This window comes from Ranitomeya imitator, chromosome 2 (assembly GCF_032444005.1).
Source record: "Ranitomeya imitator isolate aRanImi1 chromosome 2, aRanImi1.pri, whole genome shotgun sequence".
Lineage (NCBI taxonomy): Eukaryota > Metazoa > Chordata > Amphibia > Anura > Dendrobatidae > Ranitomeya > Ranitomeya imitator.
In genome coordinates this window covers 103,016,650-103,043,568 of record NC_091283.1, presented here as the reverse complement: position 1 = coordinate 103,043,568, position 26,919 = coordinate 103,016,650, and the positions used below count along the sequence as shown (strand labels likewise).

The 26,919-nt window shown below is 40.4% G+C and overlaps 1 protein-coding gene across 1 annotated transcript; it reads right to left on the bottom strand.

The window, feature by feature from the left end:
• Nucleotides 1-252: 252 nt before the first annotated feature.
• On the bottom strand, nt 253-25,157 carry LOC138667217 (homeobox protein ARX-like). The gene is made up of 5 exons (XM_069755494.1): nt 24,876-25,157; nt 23,362-23,680; nt 10,194-10,239; nt 6,787-7,073; nt 253-1,178 (listed from the first exon to the last, which is right to left on the bottom strand). The coding sequence occupies exons 1-5, from the start codon at nt 25,069-25,071 to the stop codon at nt 947-949; spliced, it is 1,080 nt and encodes a 359-aa protein (XP_069611595.1). The 5' UTR covers nt 25,072-25,157; the 3' UTR covers nt 253-946.
• Nucleotides 25,158-26,919: the final 1,762 nt, after the last annotated feature.

The window sequence follows — 26,919 nt, the reverse complement described above, 5'->3', positions numbered from 1 at the left end:
ACCATCTAGTTACTGATAACAGGCTTTCTGCTCCTACCCTTTACTGCTTTTGGATTACATACAAAACCATGCTGACGGATAACATTTAATGAATCAGCCATGTTTGACTCCTAGGCGCCCCATAATGGAGACAGTGGTGGTCTTGATAAATCAGGGCCTACATTTTAGAAAAAATGTTTGAGAAGTTGTGCCTACCATTCACTTTCATTAATGAAATCGGTTTTAAAAAAAATCAATAATACAAGTGAAAATACAAAAGTTTATAATATTTTTTTATTACAGAAACTTGCCCTATATCTCTCTGTAGCACACCCATACGCAGCAGCGTGGAGTACAGTAGTACTGAGCAGTGTACCTGTGAATCTTTCACTAGCATGTGATAAAACACGTACTAGTTAGCAGCAGCAGCTCCATCTCTCTGTGTTTGCTTCGCTTTCACTTTGCTCCTACTTTCTCAACTCCCTTTCATCTTCATACACTTCTATGGGCAGCATGCAATCGGATCTCTCAATAAAGCTGGGAAACTGTCTATTCTCTGGAAACAGGAAAGATATATATCTTGGTACCGTGTTAGCCAGTAGATAGAAAAATATTTAGAATATTTAAAATTGCCTGATGAAGGGACCTGAGTAGTCTCGAAAGCTTGCAATTTGTTACCATCTTTTCAGTTAGCCATTAAAAAGGTGTCAACCACTGAGGACTCTCAATTCTAAATATTTTTCTATTCTTTGGGAAGGGATCTTGTGAATTTAAAGTGAACAAAGGTTAAGAGATGGGCACAAACATGATCAGTGGAGAAATGTGCATTTTTATCTCTAATAAAATATATTCCAAAATGTATTATCTTTGCTTATAATATTGATTCATGGAAAGGAATTTTATTATCATCAGGGGTGTGCTGTAATCTTCTCTATGGTGATGCATCCGTCATGCGCTTTCATATCTATCAGCAGAGATCTTTATTGACACTGGAAAAACCTGAAATCAAATTAACCGGAGCCACTTGCTCAGCGTGTTCCTTTGGAATAAGTCTCAGAGCTCCCACAGTGGGCAACGATTTCCAGTCTCTTCCAGCTGCATCACTTAGTAAAGGAAGTTCAGAGTCTGAAGCAGAAGATGAACTATTCAGCAGTAGAGGAGGTGTGGTGGTGACCAATGGGTTAAGAACACCGAGAAACCTGAAATTCACATAAGAAACAGACATGTTTACTAGGGGTTCACTTGTAGGAGGAATAAGGGATTTCTTACTACCTTAGCAAAAAATATTGTTGAATGCTTAAATTATTTATATGTCCACTGTGAGAAGTTCACTGATTGCGAATGTATCATTCATTTTAAAGCCCCACTTCAGCATTGTTTTATTGCAGTGCTGGAGTGGTGCTTCTATTATAAGGTCTCTGACCATAATCTTATACGTGCCGCTTCACCTTGTATCGCTACCACTCCTGTCGATCTTCTGCAGTTTCTGATCTCCCTGATAGCTCAAGTGTTTACTGAAGCAAGCCAGGTCTTCACCTTGTATCACCACCACTCCAGGCGATCTCCAGCAGTTTGTGATCTCCCTGATAGCTCAAGTGTTTACTGGAGCAAGCCAGGTCTTCACCTTGTACCACCACCACTCCAGGCGATCTCCAGCAGTTTGTGATCTCTCGAATTGCTCCAGTGATTGCTGGGGCAAGCCAGGTCTTCACCTTGTATCACCACCACTCCTGGCGATCTCCAGCAGTTTGTAATCTCCATGATAGCTCAAGTGTTTACTGGAGCAAGCCAGGTCTTCACCTTGTATCTCCACCACTCCTGGCGATCTCCAGCAGTTTGTGATCTCCCTGATAGCTCAAGTGTTTACTGGAACAAGCCAGGTCTTCATCTTGTATCACCACCACTCCTGATGATCTCCAGCAGTTTGTGATCTCCCTGATAGCTCAAGTGTTTACTGGAGCAAGCCAGGTCTTCACCTTGTATCACCACCACTCCTGACAATCTCCAGCAGTTTGTGATCTCGCTGATAGCTCAAGTGTTTACTGGAACAAGCCAGGTCTTCACCTTGTATCACCACCACTCCAGGCGATCTCCAGCAGTTTGTGATCTCTCGGATTGCTCTAGTGATTACTGGGGCAAGCCAGGTCTTCACCTTGTATCTCCACCACTCCTGACAATCTCCAGCAGTTTGTGATCTCCCTGATAGCTCAAGTGTTTACTGGAACAAGCCAGGTCTTCACCTTGTATCACCACCACTCCAGGCGATCTCCAGCAGTTTGTGATCTCTCGGATTGCTCTAGTGATTACTGGGGCAAGCCAGGTCTTCACCTTGTATCTCCACCACTCCTGACAATCTCCAGCAGTTTGTGATCTCGCTGATAGCTCAAGTGTTTACTGGAACAAGCCAGGTCTTCACCTTGTATCACCACCACTTATGGCGATCTCCAGGAGTTTGTGATCTCTCGGATTGCTCCAGTGCTTACTGGAGCAAGCCAGGTCTTCACCTTGTATCACCACCACTCCTGGCGATCTCCAGCAGTTTGTGATCTCTCGGATTGCTCCAGTGATTGCTGGGGCAAGCCAGGTCTTCACCTTGTATCAGCACCACTCCTGACGATCTCCAGCAGTTTGTGATCTCTTGGATTGCTCCAGTGTTTGCTGGGGCAAGCCAGGTTTTCACCTTGTATCACCACCACTCTTGGTGATCTCCAGCAGTTTGTGATCTCCCTGATAGCTCAAGTGTTAGGGCTCCTTCTCACTTGCGTGAAATACAGCCGAGTCTCGCAGGTTAAAACCTGGCTCTGTCGCCGGCACTTGGGAGCGGAGCGTGCAGCTCCATGTATTGTTGTGGGGCCGCACGCTCCGGTCTGGAGTGCCGGCGGCAGAGCCGGGTTTTAACCTGCGCGATTCAGTCGCATTTCACGCAAGAGAGAAGGAGCCCTTAGGCTGCCGTCACACTAGCAGTATTTGGTCGGTATTTTACATCAGTATTCCTCAGCCAAAACCAGGAGTGGGTGATAAATACAGAAGTGGTGCATATATTTATATTATACTTTCCCTCTAAGGCCGGGGACACACACAACGTATAAAAAAACGGACCGTTTTTGATGGACGAGAATCGCACAAATGTTACCAAAACATTGATCCGTGTGCAGTGCGAGGATGCGATTTTCTCGCATCAAATGATCCGTGTGACATCCGTATGGCATCCGTACTGCGTGTTTTTATCGCAGGCTTGCAAAACCAACATACGGCTATACAAGGGATCCGTGTGACAAAAAAAAAATGTCAGTAGACACATATATGTATATATATTAATATTTCATCCAGCGCGATAAAGCAGAAAGCTGCTTTCTCCTTCCTAAAACCCGACATGATATGAGACCTGGTTTACATACAGTAAACCATCTCATATCCCCATTTTTTTTGCATATTCCACACTACTAATGTCAGTAGTGTGTCTATGCAAAATTTGGCCGTTCTAGCTAGTAAATTAAGGGGTTAAATGGCGGAAAAAATTGGCGTGGGCTCCCGCACAATTTTCTCCGCCAGAGTAGTAAAGCCAGTGACTGAGGGCAGATATTAATAGCCTGGAGAGGGTCCATGGTTATTGGCCCCCCCCTGGCTAAAAACATCTGCCCCCAGCCACCCCAGAAAAGGCACATCTGGAAGATGCGCCTATTCTGGCACTTGGCCACTCTCTTCCCATTCCCATGTAGCGGTGGGATATGGGGTACTGAAGGGTTAATGCCACCTTGCTATTGTAAGGTGACATTAAGTCAAATTAATAATGGAGAGGCGTCAATTATGACACCTATCCATTATTAATCCAATACTAGTAAAGGGTTAAAAAAATACACAAACACATTATTAAAAATTAATTTAATGAAATAAACACAAAGGTTGTTGTATTAATTTATTCTACTCTCAATCCAATCACTGAAGACCCTCGATCTGTAAATCAAAAAAACATAATAAACCAACAATATACATACCTTCCGAGGATCTGGCACGTCCAACGATGTAGATCCATCTGAAGGGGTTAAAATATTTTGCAGACACGAGCTCCGCTAATGCAGGATGCTCATTTCTGCAAAACCCCGGCGAATGAAGCTAAATATAGGTCAATGTCCTATATTTAGCTTCATTTGCGGTGAGGCGCTCTCTGCTGGTTGTCCTCATATGATCTCGAGCCAGGGAGCTTTCTAGGAAAGTTCCCACGATCTAGGAACAGCCAGCAGAGGGCGCCTCACCACAAATGAAGCTAAATATAGATCATTGACCTATATTTAGCTTCATTCGCCGGGGTTTTGCAGAAATGAGCATCTTGCATTAGCGGAGCTCGTGTCTGCAAAATATTTTAACCCCTTCAGATGGATCTACATCGTTGGACGTGCCAGATCCTCGGAAGGTATGTATATTGTTGGTTTATTATGTTTTTTTGATTTACAGATCGAGGGTCTTCAGTGATTGGATTGAGAGTAGAATAAATTAATACAACAACCTTTGTGTTTATTTCATTAAATTAATTTTTAATAATGTGTTTGTGTATTTTTTTAACCCTTTACTAGTATTGGATTAATAATGGATAGGTGTCATAATTGACGCCTCTCCCTTATTAATCTGGCTTAATGTCACCTTATAATAGCAAGGTGACATTAACCCTTCATTACCCCATATCCCACCGCTACACGGGAATGGGAAGAGAGTGGCCAAGTGCCAGAATAGGTGCATCTTCCAGATGTGCCTTTTCTGGGGTGGCTGGGGGCAGATGTTTTTAGCCGGGGGGGGGAAGGGCAATAACCATGGACCCTCTCCAGGCTATTAATATCTGCCCTCAGTCACTGGCTTTACTACTCTGGCAGAGAAAATTGTGCGGGAGCCCACGCCAATTTTTTCCGCCATTTAACCCCTTAATTTACTAGCTAGAACGGCCAAATTTTGCAGATACACACTACTGACATTAGTAGTGTGGAATATGCAAAAAAAAAAATGGGGATATGAGATGGTTTACTGTATGTAAACCAGGTCTCATATCATGTCGGGTTTTAGGAAGGAGATAGCAAAAGCCGGTAATTGAATTACCGGCTTTAAAGCTGTCTAGCGCTGGAAGAAATATTAATATATATATATATGTATATGTGTCTCACTGACATATATATATATATATATATACCTATTCTATGTGTACACATTTATTCGACCTATTCTATTCTAAGCTGTCAGTGTGATTTTACTGTACACCGCACTGAATTACCGGCTTTTCTCTCTAACAGCGCTGCGTATTCCTCGCAAGTCACACTGCTGGTCCATGTGTGATCCGTATTTTTGGGGCTTCCATAGACTTTCATTGGCGATTCTCGGCCAAGAAACGCTGACAATCGCAGCATGCTGCGATTTCACTCGGATCCTGAATACGGCCGAGAAAATATCGGATGATGGGAGCTGCCCCATTGATTAACATTGGAACGAGTGCTATGCGAGTTTTTATCTCATTGCACTCGTCCGTATTACGGTCTAGTGTGACCCCGGCCTAATTGTTCCACTCCTGGTTTTGGCTGAGGAATACTGATGTAAAATACTGACCAAATACTGCTAGTGTGACGGCAGCCTTAGTTGGAGGCTGTGATTTCACTATATAATACAATACTTTCGTATTGCAGTATATAGTATAAATATTTGAGCAATTGCAGGTTGAAGACCGCCAAAGGGGCGAAAGAAGAAAGTCAATATTTTTTAAAAAAAAGTTTTAAAAATGTAAAACAAATAAAGCATTTCAAATTTACCATACTTTTCTCCATTAAAAATAAAAAAAATAAAAAACCCCTCCAAACAAACAACAGAACTGCATTTTTTTCACTGTTTCATACTATTTGGAATTTTCTTCTCCATTTTACAGTGCACAGTATCGTGACATGAGTGGTGTCATCCAAAACTACAATATGTCTCACAAAAATAAAAGACCTTATGAGGCTATGATGACAACAAAAAAAGTTATGACTCTTGGAAGAAGGGGAAGGACAAAGAAAAGTGCAGAAAAGAAAAATTGACTGGGCCTTAAGGTGTCAAATGAACTTACATGGTAGACACATTTCTAGTCCTATACCCTTACCAGTCACCTCTTTCACTATCCTAAACATTATAGCACCATTATAATTTGCTATCTTTTTTTGAGAATACACTTAGAAAGCCCACTGATCCTTTTGACGTCAAAATCCAACATGCCTGATCATTCTACAACCCGACATCAGATTTTGAGGAATTTACATACACATTGGATGGTTGGCTGCTCCTGCCAAATCGTGAATAAACACCTTAACGCACCAATGCAGTGTTTTTTTTTTTCAGTGCTAGAGCGGTGCCACTAATCTAAATTCCCTGACCCTAGTCTTATACTTACCAGTCGCTGTCTTCAGCTCTTCTCGGTGCCACTCTGATCCTGCACCTCCGTCTTGTGACTGCAACTTCTGACTGACCGGAAGTCAAAGGTAACGGTCACAAGCTCTCAGTGTAAGTCTATGAGAGCCTTGTCTGGCCGTGTTCTGCCTATCATAAATGTAGAATGAGTTGATACTTACGAATTGTCCAGCAAATACCGGAGCAATCACAACCTGCTGGAGTCCGACTGTAGCGGCGCCAAGAACATGAAGATGGTGGCTGGTAAGTAGAGTACTAGAGGCAGGGAACTTATATTAGTGGTACCATTTCAGGGGTAAAGTAAAAAAAACAAAAAAACTAACTGGTCATCCAAAGCTTGAGATGCCACCTGTATGCTAAATAAGAAAGCTTTACTGGAGATGAATTTACCTTCCAAAGTAAGGTGTAATGATGGGATTGCGGAGAAGTGATGCCAATGACATGTGATTCAGGTTCAGAGAGCCCTGGTGTGATGTGGTGAAGGCCGGACTGACGGATGGTGATGTCACCGCTGAAAGGGGGACTGTTCTCCATAATGGGTCAATAAGGTGAGTGGAATTTAAAGGCAGATCAAGATACAGACCCAGTGGGGATCTAATAGGGAAGGTAGGGACACCTCCAAGCAGGTCTGTCTTCTCACGTTTTCTCCATTTTGCTCTTCGATTTTGGAACCAAACCTATGAAGGAGCAAAAAGGTAATACAAAAGCGCACCTATAAAATGTCTTAAAGCATACATTCATCGCCGAAAGTGTTGGCACCCTTGAAATTGTTCCAGAAAATGAGGTATTTCTTCCAGAAAATTATTGCAATTGCACATATTTTGTTATACATATGTTTATTTACTTTGTGTGTATTGGAACAGTATTTTTCTATATTTGTAGCTACATCTATATATATAATTGTCTAAGGGGTACTTCTGTCTTTCTGTCTGCAACTTCCGTTACGGAAATCCCGCGTCACTGATTGGTCTCACCAGCTGCCTGTCATGGCTGCCGCGACCAATCAGCATCGGGCACAGTCCGATTAGTCCCTCCCTACTCCCCTGCAGTCAGTGCTCGGCATCCGCATAATCCCCTCCACTCACAGCTCACACAGGGTTAATGCCAGCGGTGACGGGCCGCGGGTACCACACTCCGTTATCGCTGCTATTAACCCTGTGTGTCCCCAACTTTTTACTATTGATGCTGCCTATGCAACATCAATAGTAAAAAGATGTAATGTTAAAAATAATAAAAAAACAAAAAACCTGCTATGCTCACCTTCCGTAGTCTGATGATGCGCTCACGGCTGCCGCCATCTTCCGTTCCCAGAGATTCTTTGTGAAATTACCCGGAAGACTTAGTGGTCTCGTGAGACCGCTAAGTCATCTGGGTAATTTCGCAATGCATCCTGGAAACGGAAGATGCCGGCAGCCGCGCGCATAGGGACAGCTTCGCTGGATCCCGGCGGGTGAGTATATAACTATTTTTTATTTTAATTATCTTTTTTAACACGGATATGTGCCCACACTGCTATACACTATGTGGCAGGGGGGAAGGAAAGAACTCCAACAGATAACCAATTGTCTATTAAAGTGCAAATGCTTTATTGTGCAAGGCATAGAGGTGGTGACAACACGGTCATCACCAAACATGAAACAAGAAAGGGCACTGAGAACCCACAGATGCCATACAAATATAAATAATGTAACAAGAATCTGTATGTATTCTTGTTACATTATTTATATTTGTATGGCATCTGTGGGTTCTCAGTGCCCTTTCTTGTTTCATGTTTGGTGATGACCGTGTTGTCACCACCTCTATGCCTTGCACAATAAAGCATTTGCACTTTAATAGACAATTGGTTATCTGTTGGAGTTCTTTCCTTCCCCCCTGCCAAGTTTATGTGTTGATAACCGGTCTTATTTTCCTAGAATCCATGGCAGAAAAATTACTGGGCAATTAATTGTTAACACTTGTTTTTCTATTTATTTAAATATTTGCTTGCCCAGACCATGATATTTACTTTACTGCCTCATGTCACCTTTTTAGTTATTTATACACTATGTGGGCAATGTTATATAGCGCGTGGGCTGTGTTATATACAGCGTGGCTGCTATATACTACGTGGCCAGGGTTATATACTACATGGGCAGTTATATACCGCGTGGGCTGCGTTATATACCGCGTGGCTGCTATATACTATGTGGCCAGTGTTATATACTACGTGGGCAGTATTATATACCGCGTGGGAAGTGTTATATACTGCGTGGGCTAAGTTATATACTGCGTGGCTGCTATATACTTCGTGGCCAGTGTTAGATACTATGTGGGCTGTGTTATGTACTGCGTGGCCTGTGCTACATATTACGTGGCCACTGTTATATACTGCATGGCCTGTGTTATATACTACGTCGCCTGTGTTATATACTGCGTGGCCGCTATATACTGGATGGGCTGTGTTATATACTATTTGGGCTGTGTTATATACTGTGTGGCCACTGTTATATATTGTGTGGCCTGTATTAACGCATCAGGTATTCTACAATATGTATGTATGTATATAGCAGCCACATAGTATATAGCACAGGCCACGTAGTATTTGTCTGCTATATACTACATGGCTCCTATATACTACGTGGCCTGTGTTATATACTATGTGGCTGCTATATACATACATACATACATACATACATATTCTAGAATACCCAATGCGTTAGAATCGAGCCACCATCTAGTTTATAATAAATTTCTAAACCACACAGTGTCAAGTTGAAGATAAAAATTGTATGCTGACTAATATCTTTACTGCATTAGAAACTCAGTTTATTCTGATGCCAAGTTCTGAGCCCCCCACAGATATTATTGCAAACTGTTTTATTATTGAGTGCAATGTATTAAGCTGCCGTCACACCAGCAGTATTTGGTCAGTATTTTACATCAGTATTTGTAAGCCAAAACCAGGAGTGGGTGATAAATACAGAAGTGGTGCATATGTTTCTATTATACTTTTCCTCTAATTGTTCCACCCCTGGTTTTGGCTTACAAATACTGAGGTAAAATACTGACCAAATACTGCTAGTGTGACGGCAGCCTTAGGGTACGTGCACACGGTCAGTAAATGCTGCATATTAGATGCTGCGTACATCCGCAGCATCCAACCCGCAGCGGCCAGATGTTACAGCATAGTGGATCAAGAAATCCCATCTCCACTATGCGTGCTGGGATGCCTCCGGCTTCCCTGCGGAGACAGACATGCAGAGCGTCTTTCCAGACCGCAGCATGTCAATTTATCTCGCGGAGACGCTCAGTCTCCGCAAGATAAATCTCACCCGTACAATGTGTATGACGCGGTGATTCCGCATGATTCAATGAACACAAGATGAATCACAACGCGTACAAAAGCCGGCAGTGCTTTGGACAGAGCGGACATGTGCTGCTTCCAAAGCGCTGCATATACGGACCGTGGAAACATACCTTTATTCCTCTCTTGAAACGTACAGATAAAAAATAAAACGTGCTGTGTCCATAAACAGTTAGTATGAAGACTATTTTAACTGAATGCTACCCACAGGGGTACTGTTAATCGGAGGACCACTAATGTAATATTGATGGCCTATTCTAAGGCTGAGTTATCATTTTTAAAGAAGTGAATAATCTGTTTAATCTCACTAAAGCTAGCATTTTGCCAATTGTGAGTTTCTTATCACACACACATACTTCCCTGGTATAAAAAAAGTTTTTTTTTTTTTTCAAGATTATTCTTACATACTTTCCATTCATATAAATTAATGTCAGAAAATGTTATTAGTACATACCTGCACTCTCGCTTCGGTTAAGTTCAGCCGCACAGCAAGGTCCTCTCTGTGAAACCAAATATGTAATGATTAGCAAATCAGCACATGCATCAGTCTTTTTGTGCACTCAAAATGCTTACATTTTTGTGTTGCTATGAATAGTAAACCAATCTATATACAGTATATATATATATATATATATATATATATATATATAAATATATATATATATAAAATGTGTGTATCGATGATGTCATAATGGTTGCCATGGCGATGATGATATCATAAAGGTTGCCATGGTGAAGATGATGTCATAATGGTTGCCATGGTGATGATGGTGTCATAATAGGTTGTAATAGTGACAATTATGTCGTAATGGTCGCCATGGTGATGATGATGTCATAATAAGTTGCCATGGTGACGATGATGTCAGAATGGTTGCCATGGCGAAGATGTCATAATGGGTATTTTGGGCACAGAACTATGGGATGGAGGATGTGTGATGGGTATATGGTCATTGGACTATGGGATGGAGGATATGTATGATGCGTAAATGGGCACGGGACTATGGGATGGAGGATATGTATGATGGGTATATGGGCATGGGACTATGGGATGAGGGTGTGTGATGGGTATATAGGCACGGTACTATGGGATGAAGGATGTGTGATAGATATATAGTCTCGGGACTATGGGATGGAGAATATGTATGATGGGTATATGGGTATGGGATGAGGGTGTGTGATGGGTATATGGGCACAGGACTATGGGATGGAGAATATGTATGATGCATAAATGGGCACGGGACTATGGGATGGAGGGTGTGTGATGGGTATATGGGCACAGGACTAAAGGAGGGAGGATGTGTATGATGGGTATATGGGCACGGGACTATGGGATGGAGGTTATGTATGATGAATATATGGGCACGGGACTATGGGATGGAGGGTGTGTGGGTATATGGGCACGGGACTATGGGATGGAAGTTATGTATGATGGGTATATGGGCACAGGACTATGAGATGGAGGATATGTTTGATGGGTATATGGGCATGGGACTATGGGATGGAGGATGATCATTATAATTTGTTATAACTAACCACAGTTAGTTACAATGCCCGGGCAACACCGGGTTCTTCAGCTAGTATAATAATACAATCCTTTTCTCATCTGGAAAATCACAGGTTGTAGAAATGTTTTTAGAATGACTTGAGCCTATGTTAACCCCTTAATGACTGGACAAAATTTTTTGAAATTTGACCATTGTCACTTTATGTAGCAATAACTCTGGAATGCTTCCACATCCCATTGATTTGGAGATTATATTGTATTTACAAAAATTTGCAATTTTCAAAGTTTGAATGATTATCCCTTTAAGGCCGGAGTCACACTACTGTAGAATACGGGCGAGTGCTATGAGAGAAAACATCACATAGCACTCGGATCGCAGTGTTAATCTATGGTGCAGCTCACATCACTGTTTTTTTTTCTCAGGTGTATTCGATGTGAGTGTAAAATCGCAGCATGCTATGATTGTACGCATATATCGTCCAAGACGCGCCAATGCAAGCCTATGAGTGTGAGAAAAAAAAAAAATCGCACAGCACTCGGACGATATGAGTGCTGTCCGATTTTTACGCACCGGTGTCCTTTGAAAAGTCGGCAATTCATGTGCCGCATACAGTAAAATCAATGCATGGATGACAGGCTGTATGGTTGAATCATGCAACCATGTAGCCTGCCATCTAAATGTAGCAGAGCTGGACCCGTCGTGAGACCAATGGATTAGCAGCATCTCTGCGGAAAGATGACGAATATTGTTGTTTGTTATTTTTTAACTCATTTGCAGAAGACGAGGGCTTTTTTCAGGAAATTGGGGAAATCGTAAGTATGGTTTAATTAACATTATTAAAGAAGTCTGTGTCATTCTTTCAATTAAAGGACTTTATTCTGGGTATCTGTGTTTTTATACCATATGTCTATGGGGTTAGTAATGGGGCATCTTATTGAAGCCTCTCCATTACTAACCTCAAGGCTTGATGTCACCTGACAATACAAAGGTGACATCAACCCTCCCAACTATCACCCCACTTGCCACCGCTACAGGGCATGTGGGAAGAGTGAGGCTAAGTGCCACAATTGGCGAATCTTAGAGATGAGCCTTTTCTGGGGCAGCTGAGAGCTGATGTTTTTGGCCTGGGGGGGCAGTATCCATTGCCCCTTCCTAGGCTATTAATAGCAGCCTGCAGCTGTCTGCATAGCCATTGCTGGTTATTAATTATAGAGGGACCCTACGCCATTTCTTTTAGGATCCCCTATTTTAATAGCTATTAAAGGCTAATTATACAGTTGTGAACTGATATTAATAGCCTGGGAAGCTCCATGGGTATTACCCCCTTCCCAGGCTATAAACATCGGCCCCCAGCCATCGGCTTTCCTTCTGTTGGTTACAAAAATTATGCCGGAGCCCATGCCATTTTTTTTCAGAGAAATAATCTTTTATTAATTAAATACATGTACAGTAAGCTGCACACACACTGAACTAATTGTATTTGTCACTGACATCTATATATCTACCTATTCTGTATGTGTTTACTGTATGTAATCCTTCTCTTCTATCCTGTTGGCTCCTGCAGTGATTTTACAGTACACGGCAGATAAATTGCTGGCTTTTCTTTTATCTATGTATGTAATATATATATATGTAATCTATCTATTCTCTTGTAACCTGTTACGCTGTGATCATACTGTACGCGGCACATGAACTGCCAGCTTTTATTCTATCTATCTATCTATCTATCTATCTATCTATCTATCTATCTATCTATCTACAGTGGGGGAAATAAGTATTTGATCCCTTGCTGGCTTTGTAAGTTTGCCCACTGACAAAGACATGAGCAATGTATAATTTTATAATTTATAGAATGTGATTTTCTGGATTTTATTTTTGATATTCTATCTCTCAATGTTAAAATTAACCTACCCTTAAAATTATAGATTGTTCATGTCTTTGCCAGTAGGCAAACTTACAAAATCAGCAAGGGATCAAATACTTGTTTCCCCCACTGTACCTATCTATCTACCGTATATACTCGAGTATAAGCCGACCCGAGTATAAGCCGACCCCCCTAATTTTGCCACAAAAAACTGGGAAAACTTATTGACTTGAGTATAAGCCTACGGTGGAAAATGCAGCAGCTACTGGTAAATGTCAAAAATAAAAATAGATACCAATAAAAGTAAAATTAATTGAGACATCAGTAGGTTAAGTGTTTTTGAATATCCATATTGAATCAGGAGCCCCATATAATGCTCCATACAGTTCATGATGGGCCCATAAGATGCTCTATATAAAAATGTGCCACATATAATGCTCCATACAGTTCATTATTGCCCCATAGATGCTCCATATAAAGCTGTGCCCCATATACAATGCTCTGCACCGTTCATTATTGCCCCATAGCTGTGCCATATAGTGCTCTGCACCGTTCATTTTTGCCCCATAGCTGTGCCATATAGTGCTCTGCATCGTTCATTATTGCCCCATAGCTGTGCCATATAGTGCTCTGCACCGTTCATTATTGCCCCATAGCTGTGCCATATAGTGCTCTGCACGGTTCATTTTTGCCCCATAGCTGTGCCATATAGTGCTCTGCACCGTTCATTATTGCCCCATAGCTGTGCCATATAGTGCTCTGCACGGTTCATTTTTGCCCCGTAGCTGTGCCATATAGTGCTCTGCACCGTTCATTATTGCCCCATAGCTCTGCCATATAGTGCTCTGCACCATTCATTATTGCCCCATTGATGTACCATAGAAAGCTGTGCCATTGCTGCTGCTGCAATAAAAAAAATGCCATACTCACCTTTCTTGCTTGCAGCTCCCGACGTCCGGTCCCGGCGTCTCTCCGCACTGACTGATTAGGCAGAGGGCGGCGCGCACACTATATGCGTCATTGCACCCTCTGACCTACACAGTCAGAGCGGAGAGATGCCGGGAAGATGGAGCGAGGATAGGTAAATATGATATACTTACCTGCTCCCGGAATCCCGCTCCTTCTCCCGGACAGCTGGTCTTCGGTGCCGCAGCTTCTTCCTCTATCAGTGGTCACCATTACCACTGATTAGAGAAATGAATATGCGGCTCCACCCCTATGGGAGTGGAGTCCATATTCATTTCTTTAATGAGCGGTCCCACGTGACCGCTGAAGAGGGGAAGAGCTGCGGCACCCGGAGACCGTGGGACGGCAGGGGGAGCGCCAGGATCGCCGGGACTAGGTAAGTATGCCTCAGCGCCCTCTCCCCCTCACCCGCCGACCCCACTGCCGACCATGACTCGAGTATAAGCCGAGAGGGGCACTTTCAGCCCAAAAATTTGGGCTGAAAATCTCGGCTTATACTCGAGTATATACGGTATATATGTGTGTGTGTTTTGACAAATATTTCCTATGAAAACGATGTATAAATGACATGGAGAATTGCTGTGTGTAAAAGCTCATGTTAAAATCGCATTGCAATCGGATGTAAATCGGATGCTAGGTGTGGAAAATCGGATTGTACTTGCATGACACTTGCATTACACTGGTGAGACTGTCGGCAGGGAGACTTGTACCGACGTTTAGTATTACTCCGGCCTTAACCAGATAGTCATACTACCCAAAACCATTAATAAATAAGATTTCCTTCATGTCTGCTTTACGTCAGCATCATTACTAAAATGTTGTTTTATTTCGTTAACATTTTAAAAGGTTTAAAAATGTAGCAGTAATTTTTAATTTTTTTAAGGAAATTTACAAAACTTATTTTTTAGATACCTATTCAGTTTTGAAGTGACTTTGGGGGTCTTATATAATGGAATCCCCCAAAAGTGATATCATGTTAAAAACAGCACCCCTCAATGCATTAAAATTTGCTTTCAAGTGGTTTATTCACCGTTCAGGTGCTTTTCAGGAATTAATGCAATGTGACATGACAGGAATGAAAACATTTATTTTTACCACCTAAATGTTTCTAACTTCTGAACAGGCCACTATAGCCAGCAGACATTAAGGCCAGTCTCACACGTCCAGATAATTCCGGTACCGGAGAAATCGATACCGGAGTTATCCATGTCCGTGTGCTCGCGTGGCACATCCTGAGGACCACACGGACTGCGCAGGAGAGACAGCGCTGCAGTAAACCCTTTTCCCTGCGTGTGGTGCTGAAGCCGGCATTTATCCCTTCTGTCCTGCTCAGCTGAAAGCAGCGCTTGCAGGAGAGAAGGGATGAAAGATCAAGTTTTTTTGTTAAAAATAAAGTTTGGGGGGTCACCTCCCACCTCTCACCCCCCGTGTGCCTGCCCGCTTGCAGAGAAATACCCACCCAGCTCCCGCGATGCCTTCTCTCAGCGCCAGCAGCTTGTCCTGTGTGAGCGGTCATGTGGTACCGCTCATTACAGTGATGAATATGCGGCTCCACCTCCTATAGGGGAGGTTATTTGTTAATGCACCAGTAAAGCAATTCTTTTAAGAAGATGTGAGTGCTGGCTATCGATTTGACTGTTACACAGATGCATTTGTAAAACCAATGTGTGTATGGGTAAATTCAATTCTATGGGTTCGTGCGTTCTCCTTCTAAGACATGGACAGCATATGGACGAATAGAACAGAACTGTGATCATAGCCTTATAAGTATAGAGAATGTGTTTTATGCTTAGCGACCTCCCAATAGGAACATGGTCGACTTTGTCAGAAAAATAAAACATATAACGGCACAATATATTGTATGAGATACTGTATTTAGTGATTCCATACTTGGCAAATTAACTAGGTGACACGTTGGTGCCTCCCAGGAGAGGAGAGTGTTTCTTCACTATTCTAAATATTTCCTTAACCTGTTGAATCTGATATGGTTTAGCATTAACAGCAAGCAGGCCACGCCGGAGAGGACGACCTCTGACCACCCTGTCCTTATGCTGATATTTGCTATTACTTTGTCCCAGTAGATCATATACTTAGATCCATTATTGTCAGGCTTAGGGATTCAGGAAAGCTGACTAGTATTTGAGCACGCTTGCTGCTTCATATAATACTATTGCACATTTCAGAACGTTATTCTCATGTATTTCTTTGTAATAAACCTGTTGATTCATTATAGCATAAACCCTTTAATAGAACCGCTATTATCTCCGCATAATCTCCAGCGTAGCGTCTTAACCGCAGTTTAATTCCCAGCACAGCGCCTGATAATGAAACCTGTTTGTGATATGAAACTGTTATGCAAACTCCTCGAGGTATTAGAAAATGATCATTTTATAGGATGTGTAATTACTGCAGGTTTTGTTTGTATTATCGACTTCTCAATTTACATTTTGGAAACATCAGTGATTGCCTGAGGCCCAAGTTCAGTGCAAATACTGGGGTTAGTACTGTGAATTTAAATGAAAGCTAATGTGCATTAAAGCTTCACATTCAGCCAGGAACCGAGAACTAAATACCAGACCTTGCAATACTATTGTTTCCTTCATCTCTTCATAAATCTTCTGTAATGCTTATCAGTGTGAAGCCAACAGCCAAAGACACTGTATTAAAGTATGAAGGTTCTTTTCTATGATACATCTTGGTAGTATATGAGTATATCAGTATGTCTTTGGAGTGTGGGAGGACCCCAGAGAACCCGGAGGAAACTCACGCATAGGTCGGGGAGAACATACAAGCTCCTTGCAGATGTTGTCCTTTGTGGGATTTGAACCCAGGACCCTGGCATTGGAGGGCAACAATACCCACTAGTGATGAGCGAACATGCTGGGATAAGACGTTATGTGAGCATGCTCGGGTGCTGAGAGTCTTCGTTGTGCTTGAAAAATATGTTCGGGTCCCCGCAGCTTCATGTCTCACTGTTGTTAGGTAATCCCTGCATGTGTTGCGGCTGTGGAACAGCCACGAGACATGCAGCCGCGGGGACTCGAATATATTTTTTGAGTACGTTGAAAACATTCAGTTAGCACCTGAGAATGCTTGGATAACGCCTTATCTGAGCACGTTCGCTCATCACTAGTGCTTACTTTTGAGCCAGGTTTTTGAGCGTCTTTTAAAAAACTTCAGCCTCTCAAAAACTGCAGGCGTTTAAAAGAAGTGACAAGTCCATTCTAAAGGTATTATCTATTAGGGCAGTGCTCAATAGTTTACTATACAGGTAAAAGGGAAGGTAAAAAACACACCTGGGTGGCTTGTTGAGCATCTTGTAAGTGTTTTCAAATCAAAGAACGGTCACATTTTATTTAGTGGTTATTGAGTTTAAAAAATACACAAGAAAAAGTTAACAAAAAGATATCCAAAAAAACGCTGAAAAAAAAGTTAACCAAAAACAATGGCATACGAAAAACTTTAACAAAGCGCTTCAATACAAAAAAGGCTTCACAAGAACAAAACCCAAAGAAACAGCCAGAGATAAGAAGCAATCCCTGAAGTGTCTTTTGCTTGAAAAATGGATGGTTCTGACAGCCGTAAAAAAAAATTGTGTGAACGTAATGTAAGTCTATGTGCAGACTGGAAGCCATTTCAATATTATTCCTCAGGAGCTGTTTTTTTCAGCATTTTTTTCCACTTCAGGATTTGAAAAATGACAATTGGCAAAACAAGAAAGTAACAAACTAAGCAATGTCACGTCAAAAGGCTGCATAAAATGCTTCTGAGAAAAAAAAAACTTTGAATATGATTCAAAAACTCCCCACGCTTACTTCAATAAACTCTATGGGAAAAGAAAGACTTTTTTGAAGTGATTTCTGTTTGAAACTCCATCTGCGGACTCCAAGACCCTGGTTTAGCTGTACAACTCTGACTGCCTGACATTTAGGCTAAACTCCCATGATGAGCTTTTGGTGAATTTTTGATGCCGCCTGTTTTCTGCACTTATTATTTAATTTAGGTTACTTGCGTTTTTTCATTGCTTTTGAGAGTGCATTTTTATTGCATTTTTGTCATCTTGTAAAGGGAATCTGTCACCCCATTTTTGGCCTATAAGCTAAGACCACCGCCATCAGGGGCTTATCTACAGCATTCTGCCTGCCGGAGAGGTATGGGATATTGTTGCTTTTTTATCTTTTACAGAACGAGGGTCTTCAGGTGGATTAAGTGTACGATAAAGATTTTACAACCCCATGTGTGTATTTATTTCACTAAAATACTTTATTCTTAATGTGTGTATTATTAACCCTTTAATATTATTGGATTAATAATGGATAGGTGTCTTATTGACAGCTCTCCATTATTAACCAGGCTTAATGTCACCTTACAATAGCAAGGTGACATTAACCCTTTATTACCCCATATCCCACCGCTACACGGGAATGGGAAGAGAGTGGCCAAGTGCCAGAATAGGCGCATCTTCCAGACGTGCCTTTTCTAGGGTGGCTGGGGGCAGATGTTTTTAGCTGGGGGGGGGCAATAACCATGGTCCCTCTCTAGGCTATTAATATCTGCCCTCACTCACTGGCTTTCCCACTCTGGCGGAGAAAATTGCGTGGAAGCCCACAACAGTATTTTCCGTGATTTAACCCTTTATTTTAACAGCTAGAGTCCCCAAATTTTGCACCCACACTCTACTAACATTATTAGTGAGGAATATGCAAAAAAAGGGATATGAGATGGTTTACTGTATGTAAACCATGTCTCATATCATGTCGGGTTTGTTAAGGAAATAGCAAAAGCCGACAATTCAATTACCGGCTTTTATGCTATCTAGCACTGTATGAAATATAAATATTTATACCTATATGTGTCTCACTGACATATATATATATATATATATATATATATATATAGACTGTATATATATTTTCATGAATATTTGAGCCCATGGATCCATTACATGTCCATTTTGCAAGGTTGTGAGAAAAAAAACACGCAGTACGGATGCCATACGGATTACATACGGAGGTTTACATGCGTAAAATACGCAGCCACACTCTGACTATGGATGACATACGGATCACTGTTTAGGGATCATTTCTGCGTATTACGCATGTAAAAAAACATATTTTCATACGCCAAGTGTGACACAGGCCTAAGAGCCAAAACTTTTTTGTCTTTCCATCAACATGGCTGTATAGTTTTTTTTTGTGGGAGTAGTTGTAGCTTTGAATGACAGCACACATTTTAGTATACAATTTGCTGCAAAATGATTTAAAAAATCCAAGGACTGTGAAATTACAAACTTTTCATTTTTTGTTTTTATGGCGTTCATTGTACTGTAAAAGATGACCTGACAATTTGATTCTCCAGATCAGTACAATTATGGCAACAGCAGATTTTTATGTTTATTTTTTTACTTCAATTGTGAAAAAAATTATGTTGTTTGTAAAAAAAAAAAAAGTTCTTTGTGTCCTCTCTTTTCGAGACCTATATACTTTTCAATTTACATTGATGGAGCAATGTGAGGGCTTATTTTTCTGAATGGCTAGCTGATATTTTTACTGTGACTATTTTGATCGATTTTTATTTCATTTTTTTGGTGGAGCACTAATAAACCAAAATTCTGGCATTTCATTTTTTTTCTTTTTTTTTAAAGCTTTTACCAACCAGGTTAATTATTTTTATATTTTCATAGACCAGACTTTTATAGATGCAGGGATAAGACAGATGTCTATTTTTATGTCGTTATTTTTATAGTATATAGTAAAAATGATGGTCTCCTATGAAGCCCAGCTACAGGATGTCCTTTCACAGCAGCACCTTCATGACAGGCAGGGGGGCTTTCAGCAGGCCCATAATTTCTATAGCAAACCATTGTCAGCCTGCAATCGCTTCACGGCTGGACTTATGTGTGGGGGGAACTGCTGGCTATAAATATGTCAAAGATTGACACCATCACCTAAGGAATTAACAGCAACAGCCAAAGCTCAGCTTCGCTCACTGCTGTTATTGGCAGATGATGGCTGCATAACACAGCCTGCATCTGCTGACTATGATGTGGACTAAAATCATGTACATGGCGACTATGGATGAACATTGGATGAACCAGTATGTGTCCACTGTTGGGAAAGGGTAAAAAACCCAAAACATATATTTCAAAACATTAAAAAAGGAGATCAAAGTAACCATGAGTTTAAGTTCCTTATAGGGACAAAATAGTACAAAATAAAAATAAGTGCCATTTCACACAAAAAAATATTTGCTTGAAATTTTTTTTTCAAAATTCACCATAAAAATATATAATCATATCATAAGGCGACTAGAAACTCCTGTAAAAAATAGTTATAAATACCACACAGTAAACAGCATAAAAATTTTTAAAAAAAGATAACTGAATTTGTAATTTTGCAAAATATAACAAACAACATCTACAAATCAAAATATCATTCACTAAATTCTATGTATCCTAAATTAGTACTATTAAAAGCTCCAACCCATTCTGCCAAGAAACAGGTCTTAATATAGTTGCTGAAAAAAACAAATGTTTTCTGTAAAACATATTTTTATTCTGCAAAGGTACTAAAGCTATACATTAACCACTTCACAACATGAGCTGTATATATACGGGGCATGTCGGAAGCGGGTGTATGGAGAGGGCTCACGCAGCGAGCCTGCCCCATACCCAGCAGGCGATGGCTGTGTATTACAATCGCCGATGGGTTGGCATGACCGCCGGGGGTCAGTTGATGACCCCCGTGCTTGTCATTACGGAATGTCTTTGAAACACTACCTGTACCTGCTAAGGCATCGATGCATATAGCATAAGCAATCAGATGATCGCATCTTCAAGCCATCCAAGGTGAACTAGCAAAATCAGTGGAAAAAAAAAGTTTTAAAAATTATGAAAAAAATAAAAAGTTCAAATCACACCTCCTCCCCCAATTGAAAATATACTGTATATAAAAAATACACACGTGGTATTGCCGCCTTCAGTAAAGTATGAAATATCAAAATATTAAACAATTAACCCGATCGGTAAACATTGTAAATGGAAATATTCAAGAATGCCAAAATTACGTTTTTCTAGTCACCACAATTCCACAAAAAATGCTGTAACAAGCTATCAAAAGTCACTTCTATCCAAACATAGTACTAATAAAAAGGTTGTCTGGCCCTGCAAAAAAAAGCTATCATATAACTCCATCGGATGAAAAATAAAAATTTTAAGGGTCTTGTAAAATGGGGACACAACTCCAAAAATGTGTTTTTGTGTACTTCATTTTGTTTTTACCTCTAAAATAATAAAAAAACTGGACATGTTTGGTATCGCAGTTATCATATTGATGTGGAGAATCATTTGCACAATTTCACAGCACCTGGATTTTTTACCCGTTTTTAGTACACTATGTTGTAAAATAAAAATGAAATTAAAAAGTACAACTCGTCCCGCAAAAAAAAGACCTCACTAAAAAAATAAGGCTATGTGCACACGTTGCGGAATGGCGTGCGGATTTTTCCGCACAGATTTTGGTAAATCTGCACTGCATTTTACCTGCGGATCTATCGCGGATTTCCGGCGTTTTTGTGCGGATTCCACCTGCGGTTTTACACCTGCGGATTCCTATTGAGGAGCAGGTGTAAACCGCTGCGGAATCCGCACAAAGAATTGACATGCTGCGGAAAATACACCGCTGCGTTTCCGCTCAGTTTTTTCCGCACCTTGTGCACTGCGGATTTTGTTTTCCATAGGTTTACATGGTACTGTAAACTCATGGAAAAACTGCTGCGAATCTGCGAATCTTTTTACACTTTTTCACAAAAATGTTATTAAAAGTTATCTGCACCTTAAAATGATGCATATAAAAAAATAAAAATCAGCTCCCCCAAAAAACAAACTACCGTATTACATATAAAATAATTTAATATAAAATGATTAAATCAATTTTATTTACCATAAAATAGTACGAATAAAAATTTCAACTCATCTCCCCAAAAACCAAAAGAGTCCATACAGTTATATTGATAGAAAAAATTAAAAAAAATAGCTTTTCAAGTGCAATAGTTGAAAATAAATAAATAAATAATGTCCCGTAAGGTTTCAAACACATGCGGTATTAAGGGGTTAACTGTGAATTTGTATTCTGTGAAATTTGTGCCTTTACGAATTTCCATACAATTTTTGGTAAGTATTTTAAACCTGATATGTGAACGGATATGCTCAGTTTACATTTTATATGGTAAAAGTACTGTACCTTTTCTTCAAGTACCTATATATCAGAACATTCCTCTAAGCTATTTACAACACCACAAACTAACTTCTGCTTGGGGACAACTTCAACCTTTACCTAAATAGAAAAAATAAATCTGAGCAACAGACAAGCAGCCAGCTTAAAACTTTAAAGTCCCTCGCACTAGTTATGGGCACTACATAATCCTAACTAAACTTCAGCCCTTTTATAGATGGGTTCAGCTAACGTGACCAGCCCTAGGCCGGTGATTTTTCTCTTGTATGAACCATTGCATACTTGAATTTTATCACCAAATACTAAGGTAAAGATTAACTTCTGAGTTACACTGTTGGGTTCTCTGATGATTCCTGCATCCTCGCCTCCAGTTTAGAACGAAAATTGCACCAGTGCTGTCAGTCTATGCTAGACGTGGTGACCTCGCTGATGTCTATGTTGAAACACCATTGCTAGGGACCAGTATACAGGGACCTGGGAGGTGATGGCATGGGAGTGAAGGGGAATCGGTAAGGTGAGTATTTCTCAGTTTATTATTTTCCACCACTATAGCATCTTGGTAAAAAGCTTCGAGGAGCTCGACATGCCTTTTAAAATTTTAGCAAAGTACATATTTCCTTTCAAGTATATTCATTGTCTCACAATTTTATCATGCTCTAGGCATGATTTTTTCCCAGCATCAAGAAGAGTGTTAAGCTTTAGAGATGAGGGAATCAATTGGGAGTACTCCACTCCATCGGGAGGTCAGTAATCTGTGACTACAGAACGGCATGACGTCGTCGTTGCTGTGCGATGCACACACACTACTTTGCGCCCCGTGCGGCTAATCAAGAGAGAAGCCCGGAACGCCAGGAGGTAAGGACATTTCCAGAACTCCCGTCCGGCGGTCACAGATTACTGACTTGGCCGATGGACCGGAGTCCTATGAATTGCTCCTCCCATCTCTATTGAGCATTCTTATGTTTTAAAATGGACAAAGTGAAACATGTATTCAAAATCATGTCTTGAAGATAACCTACAGAAATGCATAAAAATCAAGAAGTTTAAGGTGATAACCTGGTGAAAACATCTGGGTAATGTGACTTCATGAAGGCCCTCTCCAGTTCTTCTAGCTGGAGATTACTGAAAGTGGTGCGGTAGCGGCGCTGCTTCCTTTTTCCAGGAGATGTTGACAATTCAGAACCAGTATTCAGCTCTTGGTCACCGAGTTCTTTCTTTTCACTATTTTGATCATTACAGATGTTCTTTGATCTGTGTCCTGTAGTAATAATTTCACTTGCCCCTTTGGATGATAAATTTTCTTCAATATTTTCTTGGACGTGGGATGTGGTGTTATATAAAATCTTCACAGGAGAGAAGGAATCGTCTTTGCGTGCTAAAGAAAAAAATATGATTGTGAACTCTTCCAATTTTCACATTATTTTAGCAGTGTAGCGATCTTAAGAAATTTCCAATAGAAGCAGGTAGAATCTGCTAATACACACACAGACACACGCGTATATCTATGTGTATATAGAGACACATATATATATGTAGATTGTAAGCGCTCACGAGCAGGGTCGTCCTATTTTTCTTTAATTATTGTATTGTTAACGTTGTTACTTATGACTGTTGTGTTTGAAACTGTTAAACTGTAAAGCGCTGCGGAATATGTTGGAGCTATATAAATAAAGATTACTATTATTATGTATATAATACATGTAAATATGTATATATATACATAACATATAGATACAAAGATATATGTTAAATATTTGGAAAAAGTGCATATATATATATATATATATATATATATATATCTTTTCTATTTTTATTTTTAGTCTCTGTTAATAGGAAATGCTGTCTGTTACACATATGGCTCATTCAAAATTATACTAGACTCTTGATAGTTTCCCATTTTTTAGTGCCACCTGCTTTCTTTATTTTTATAGTATCTGTTTTTGGGCTACAACCAGTAGGCTGCCACCTATCCATAACTCTGAAGCTGGTGCTACGTCATTTTTTTGGTATATATATACTGTATATATATATATATATATATATATATACGTATCAAAGGTTTGACAAAGGACCATGTGACGTCATATGCATAAAACAAATAACAGACAGTATACAGAGAATTCAAACTTTCTGAACAATCCTTTAAAATAGGTATATATGTAGAAACTGTGAAATATTCCTAGACTTGTTCTTCCTCATAGCTCACAATTTTTCAAACTGCAGCAAAACATTTAGGCAAAGTAATAGAGAAAGACTTTTTAATGCTGACCAATCAGTAATTAGGGTAAGTAAGCCTGTATGTTATATGACTATAATAAAAACATAACATGGCTTATTATTAGATTCATACACTTGACAGGAGAACTAAAAGCTTTAAAGATTAAAAAATGATCTGATAAAAAATAGCTTTAAAGATTATTACATTTTGTTCTATTTTTTTTTCCTTTAAATAAAAAAAATGAATGATCGCAGATTCAAGTTTCTTCACTCACTATAAACTATATATCCATTTTTGCGACAGTATGAGTTTGCTTAGTACAGAGCAGTTGTACATAGAGGTGACTACTCACCAGGACTTGTGAGGTCCTCTACCGGACTTTTCTTGCCCCCTGGACTCTGTGCTGTACCCAGGATGCTGTCTATGAAGTAAGAGGTGAGGAGCTGAGCAGGAGGCTGTGGTTCTCTGGAGCTGTCCAGGGATGAAGGTGCTGGAGTTTGCATGGCTGGTAAGTGACTTCTGTGTGATGTTGGGAGGATACTGGACATAGGAGGACATGCTCCCTTGCTTCTCTCATTGGTCCTGTTGATGTCCCTTGCAACCTCTGTGTCACTTAGTCCATGTCATCAGCTATGGGGTGGGCAGTTCTAAGCTTGAATTGATTCATGCACTTACACTACACAGGGAGGCAGAGATTATAATACAGGAACTATTGTCCCCTCCTGTATAAAGACTTCTCACTGACTCATGCAGCTGTAAGGTTTATTTAAATACTAATACTCTGCATAAGGCTTTCATGTAGTTCTGAGAAAAACGCAGGCACTACCGAAGACCAACGGATTGGTACAGGAATATTATGTACTTGTTGGACTCTAAGTAATTTTTTTCTTAGATTGAAAATAAATATATCATTGCAGGATGGAAAATCAGCATTTCATAAAACAGGTAAACAAATGTGGTGTCCAAAAGACACGCCAATCTCCCACAAAAAATTTGCTATTGATATCAGATCAATCAGATGATTAAAAACTAGATTTTAGGGCCCTATATGTAATGAGGAAAAAGATGCAAACATCAGATGGTCTACCAATTTAGAAAATTATTAGTTAACAATAGCATAACAAAATAATGTTTTCTATTAAAAGATAAAAATTCTACAGTTACTAAGTTGTAAGAGAAAATTCTGAATGGTGCCTTCAACTTGCAACAGTCCTGGTAGGCTTTGTTTTATCGCACTACCATTTTAGCTAATCTGGCTGGTTACACTCCAGAACCAGTAGGGTCTTGTGGTTGGATTTCAAATGTATTGATGTGTTGTGTTTCATGGTTGTATCTTCTCAGTTAATGTCTCTGCAGTGTCTCTTGTTCTCCTAGCCTAGATCCTTAATGCAGTATCCACTGAGTCCAGTGCAACAAGGGTTTTTTTTCTGGTACTGGTGCACCCTGTAATGAGCCTATGAAAATTCCCTCTCTACTCATTCTTAGTGTTAATGACCTCTTTTACAACAGCCACAAGGAATACTAATATGTTCATCGGAAAGAAAATCTCTAAGAGTATGTTTGATAAAATTACTGTTTGTAACCCTGATACAGAACAGTTTCTTAACATGACTTTTGGGCCAGATTATGTTTGAATGCAATAATGTGCTCATTGGAATTGGACATTTTCCATCTCCGCTCAGCAACCCTGGAAGCCCGCCTCAGTTCTTTATTAAGGCTGGTGTGCCAGGGTTGCCTGATGATTGTGCGAGCTTTATTATGTGTGAGGGGGGCGACCGATTTGAGCGCTGCTGCTGGTGTGGTGTTATATAAAGAGGCAGCAGCATCTGCATCGTGTAAGGAATTTATGTCTGCAAGAGTGAGTGTAGATCAAGGGGTTTGAGAGTTCTGCAAGGGTGTGCAAGTTTGTGGAGTGGGGAGTGATGACTGTATCTTCTCCCTTTCAGTTTCCATTGCTTCTCGTGTTTCCATGTGCAGATGAGAATATGGATTATCCCTCTACACTGTGACATCCCTTCAGATATTTGTAGACAGTTATTTAGTCTCCTCTTGGCCATTGTTTTTGCAAGCTAAACATTCCCAGATCCTTTAACCGTTCCTCGTAGGACATACTTTGCAGTCCACTCATGATCCTGGTAGCTCTATTTTGAACTTGCTCCAGTTTTTCAATATTTTTTTTTTAAATGTGGTGCCCAGTACTAGACACAGAATACCAGATGAGGCCTGACCAAGGAAGAGTAGAGGGCGATAATTACTTCACATGATCTAGACTCTCTACTTCTCCTAATACATCCTAGAACTGTTATAGAAATTTGATTCCAGCTCACCCAGTCGCTATATGCTCATCCACCTGGGGCTCAGACACCGGCCTCACTCAGGCCTCACATCAAGGAAAT

What these genes read in the sequence shown, in the direction of transcription:
- LOC138667217 (XM_069755494.1), bottom strand. Translation starts at nt 25,071, where the DNA reads ATGTCCAGTATCCTCCCAACATCACACAGAAGTCACTTACCAGCCATG. An exon ending in TAACCGAAGCGAGAGTGCAG is followed by an intron (nt 7,074 to 10,193) that starts GTATGTACTAAT and finishes GCTCCTTCATAG; the next exon opens with GTTTGGTTCCAAAATCGAAG. An exon ending in ATTACACCTTACTTTGGAAG is followed by an intron (nt 1,179 to 6,786) that starts GTAAATTCATCT and finishes TGTGAATTTCAG; the next exon opens with GTTTCTCGGTGTTCTTAACC.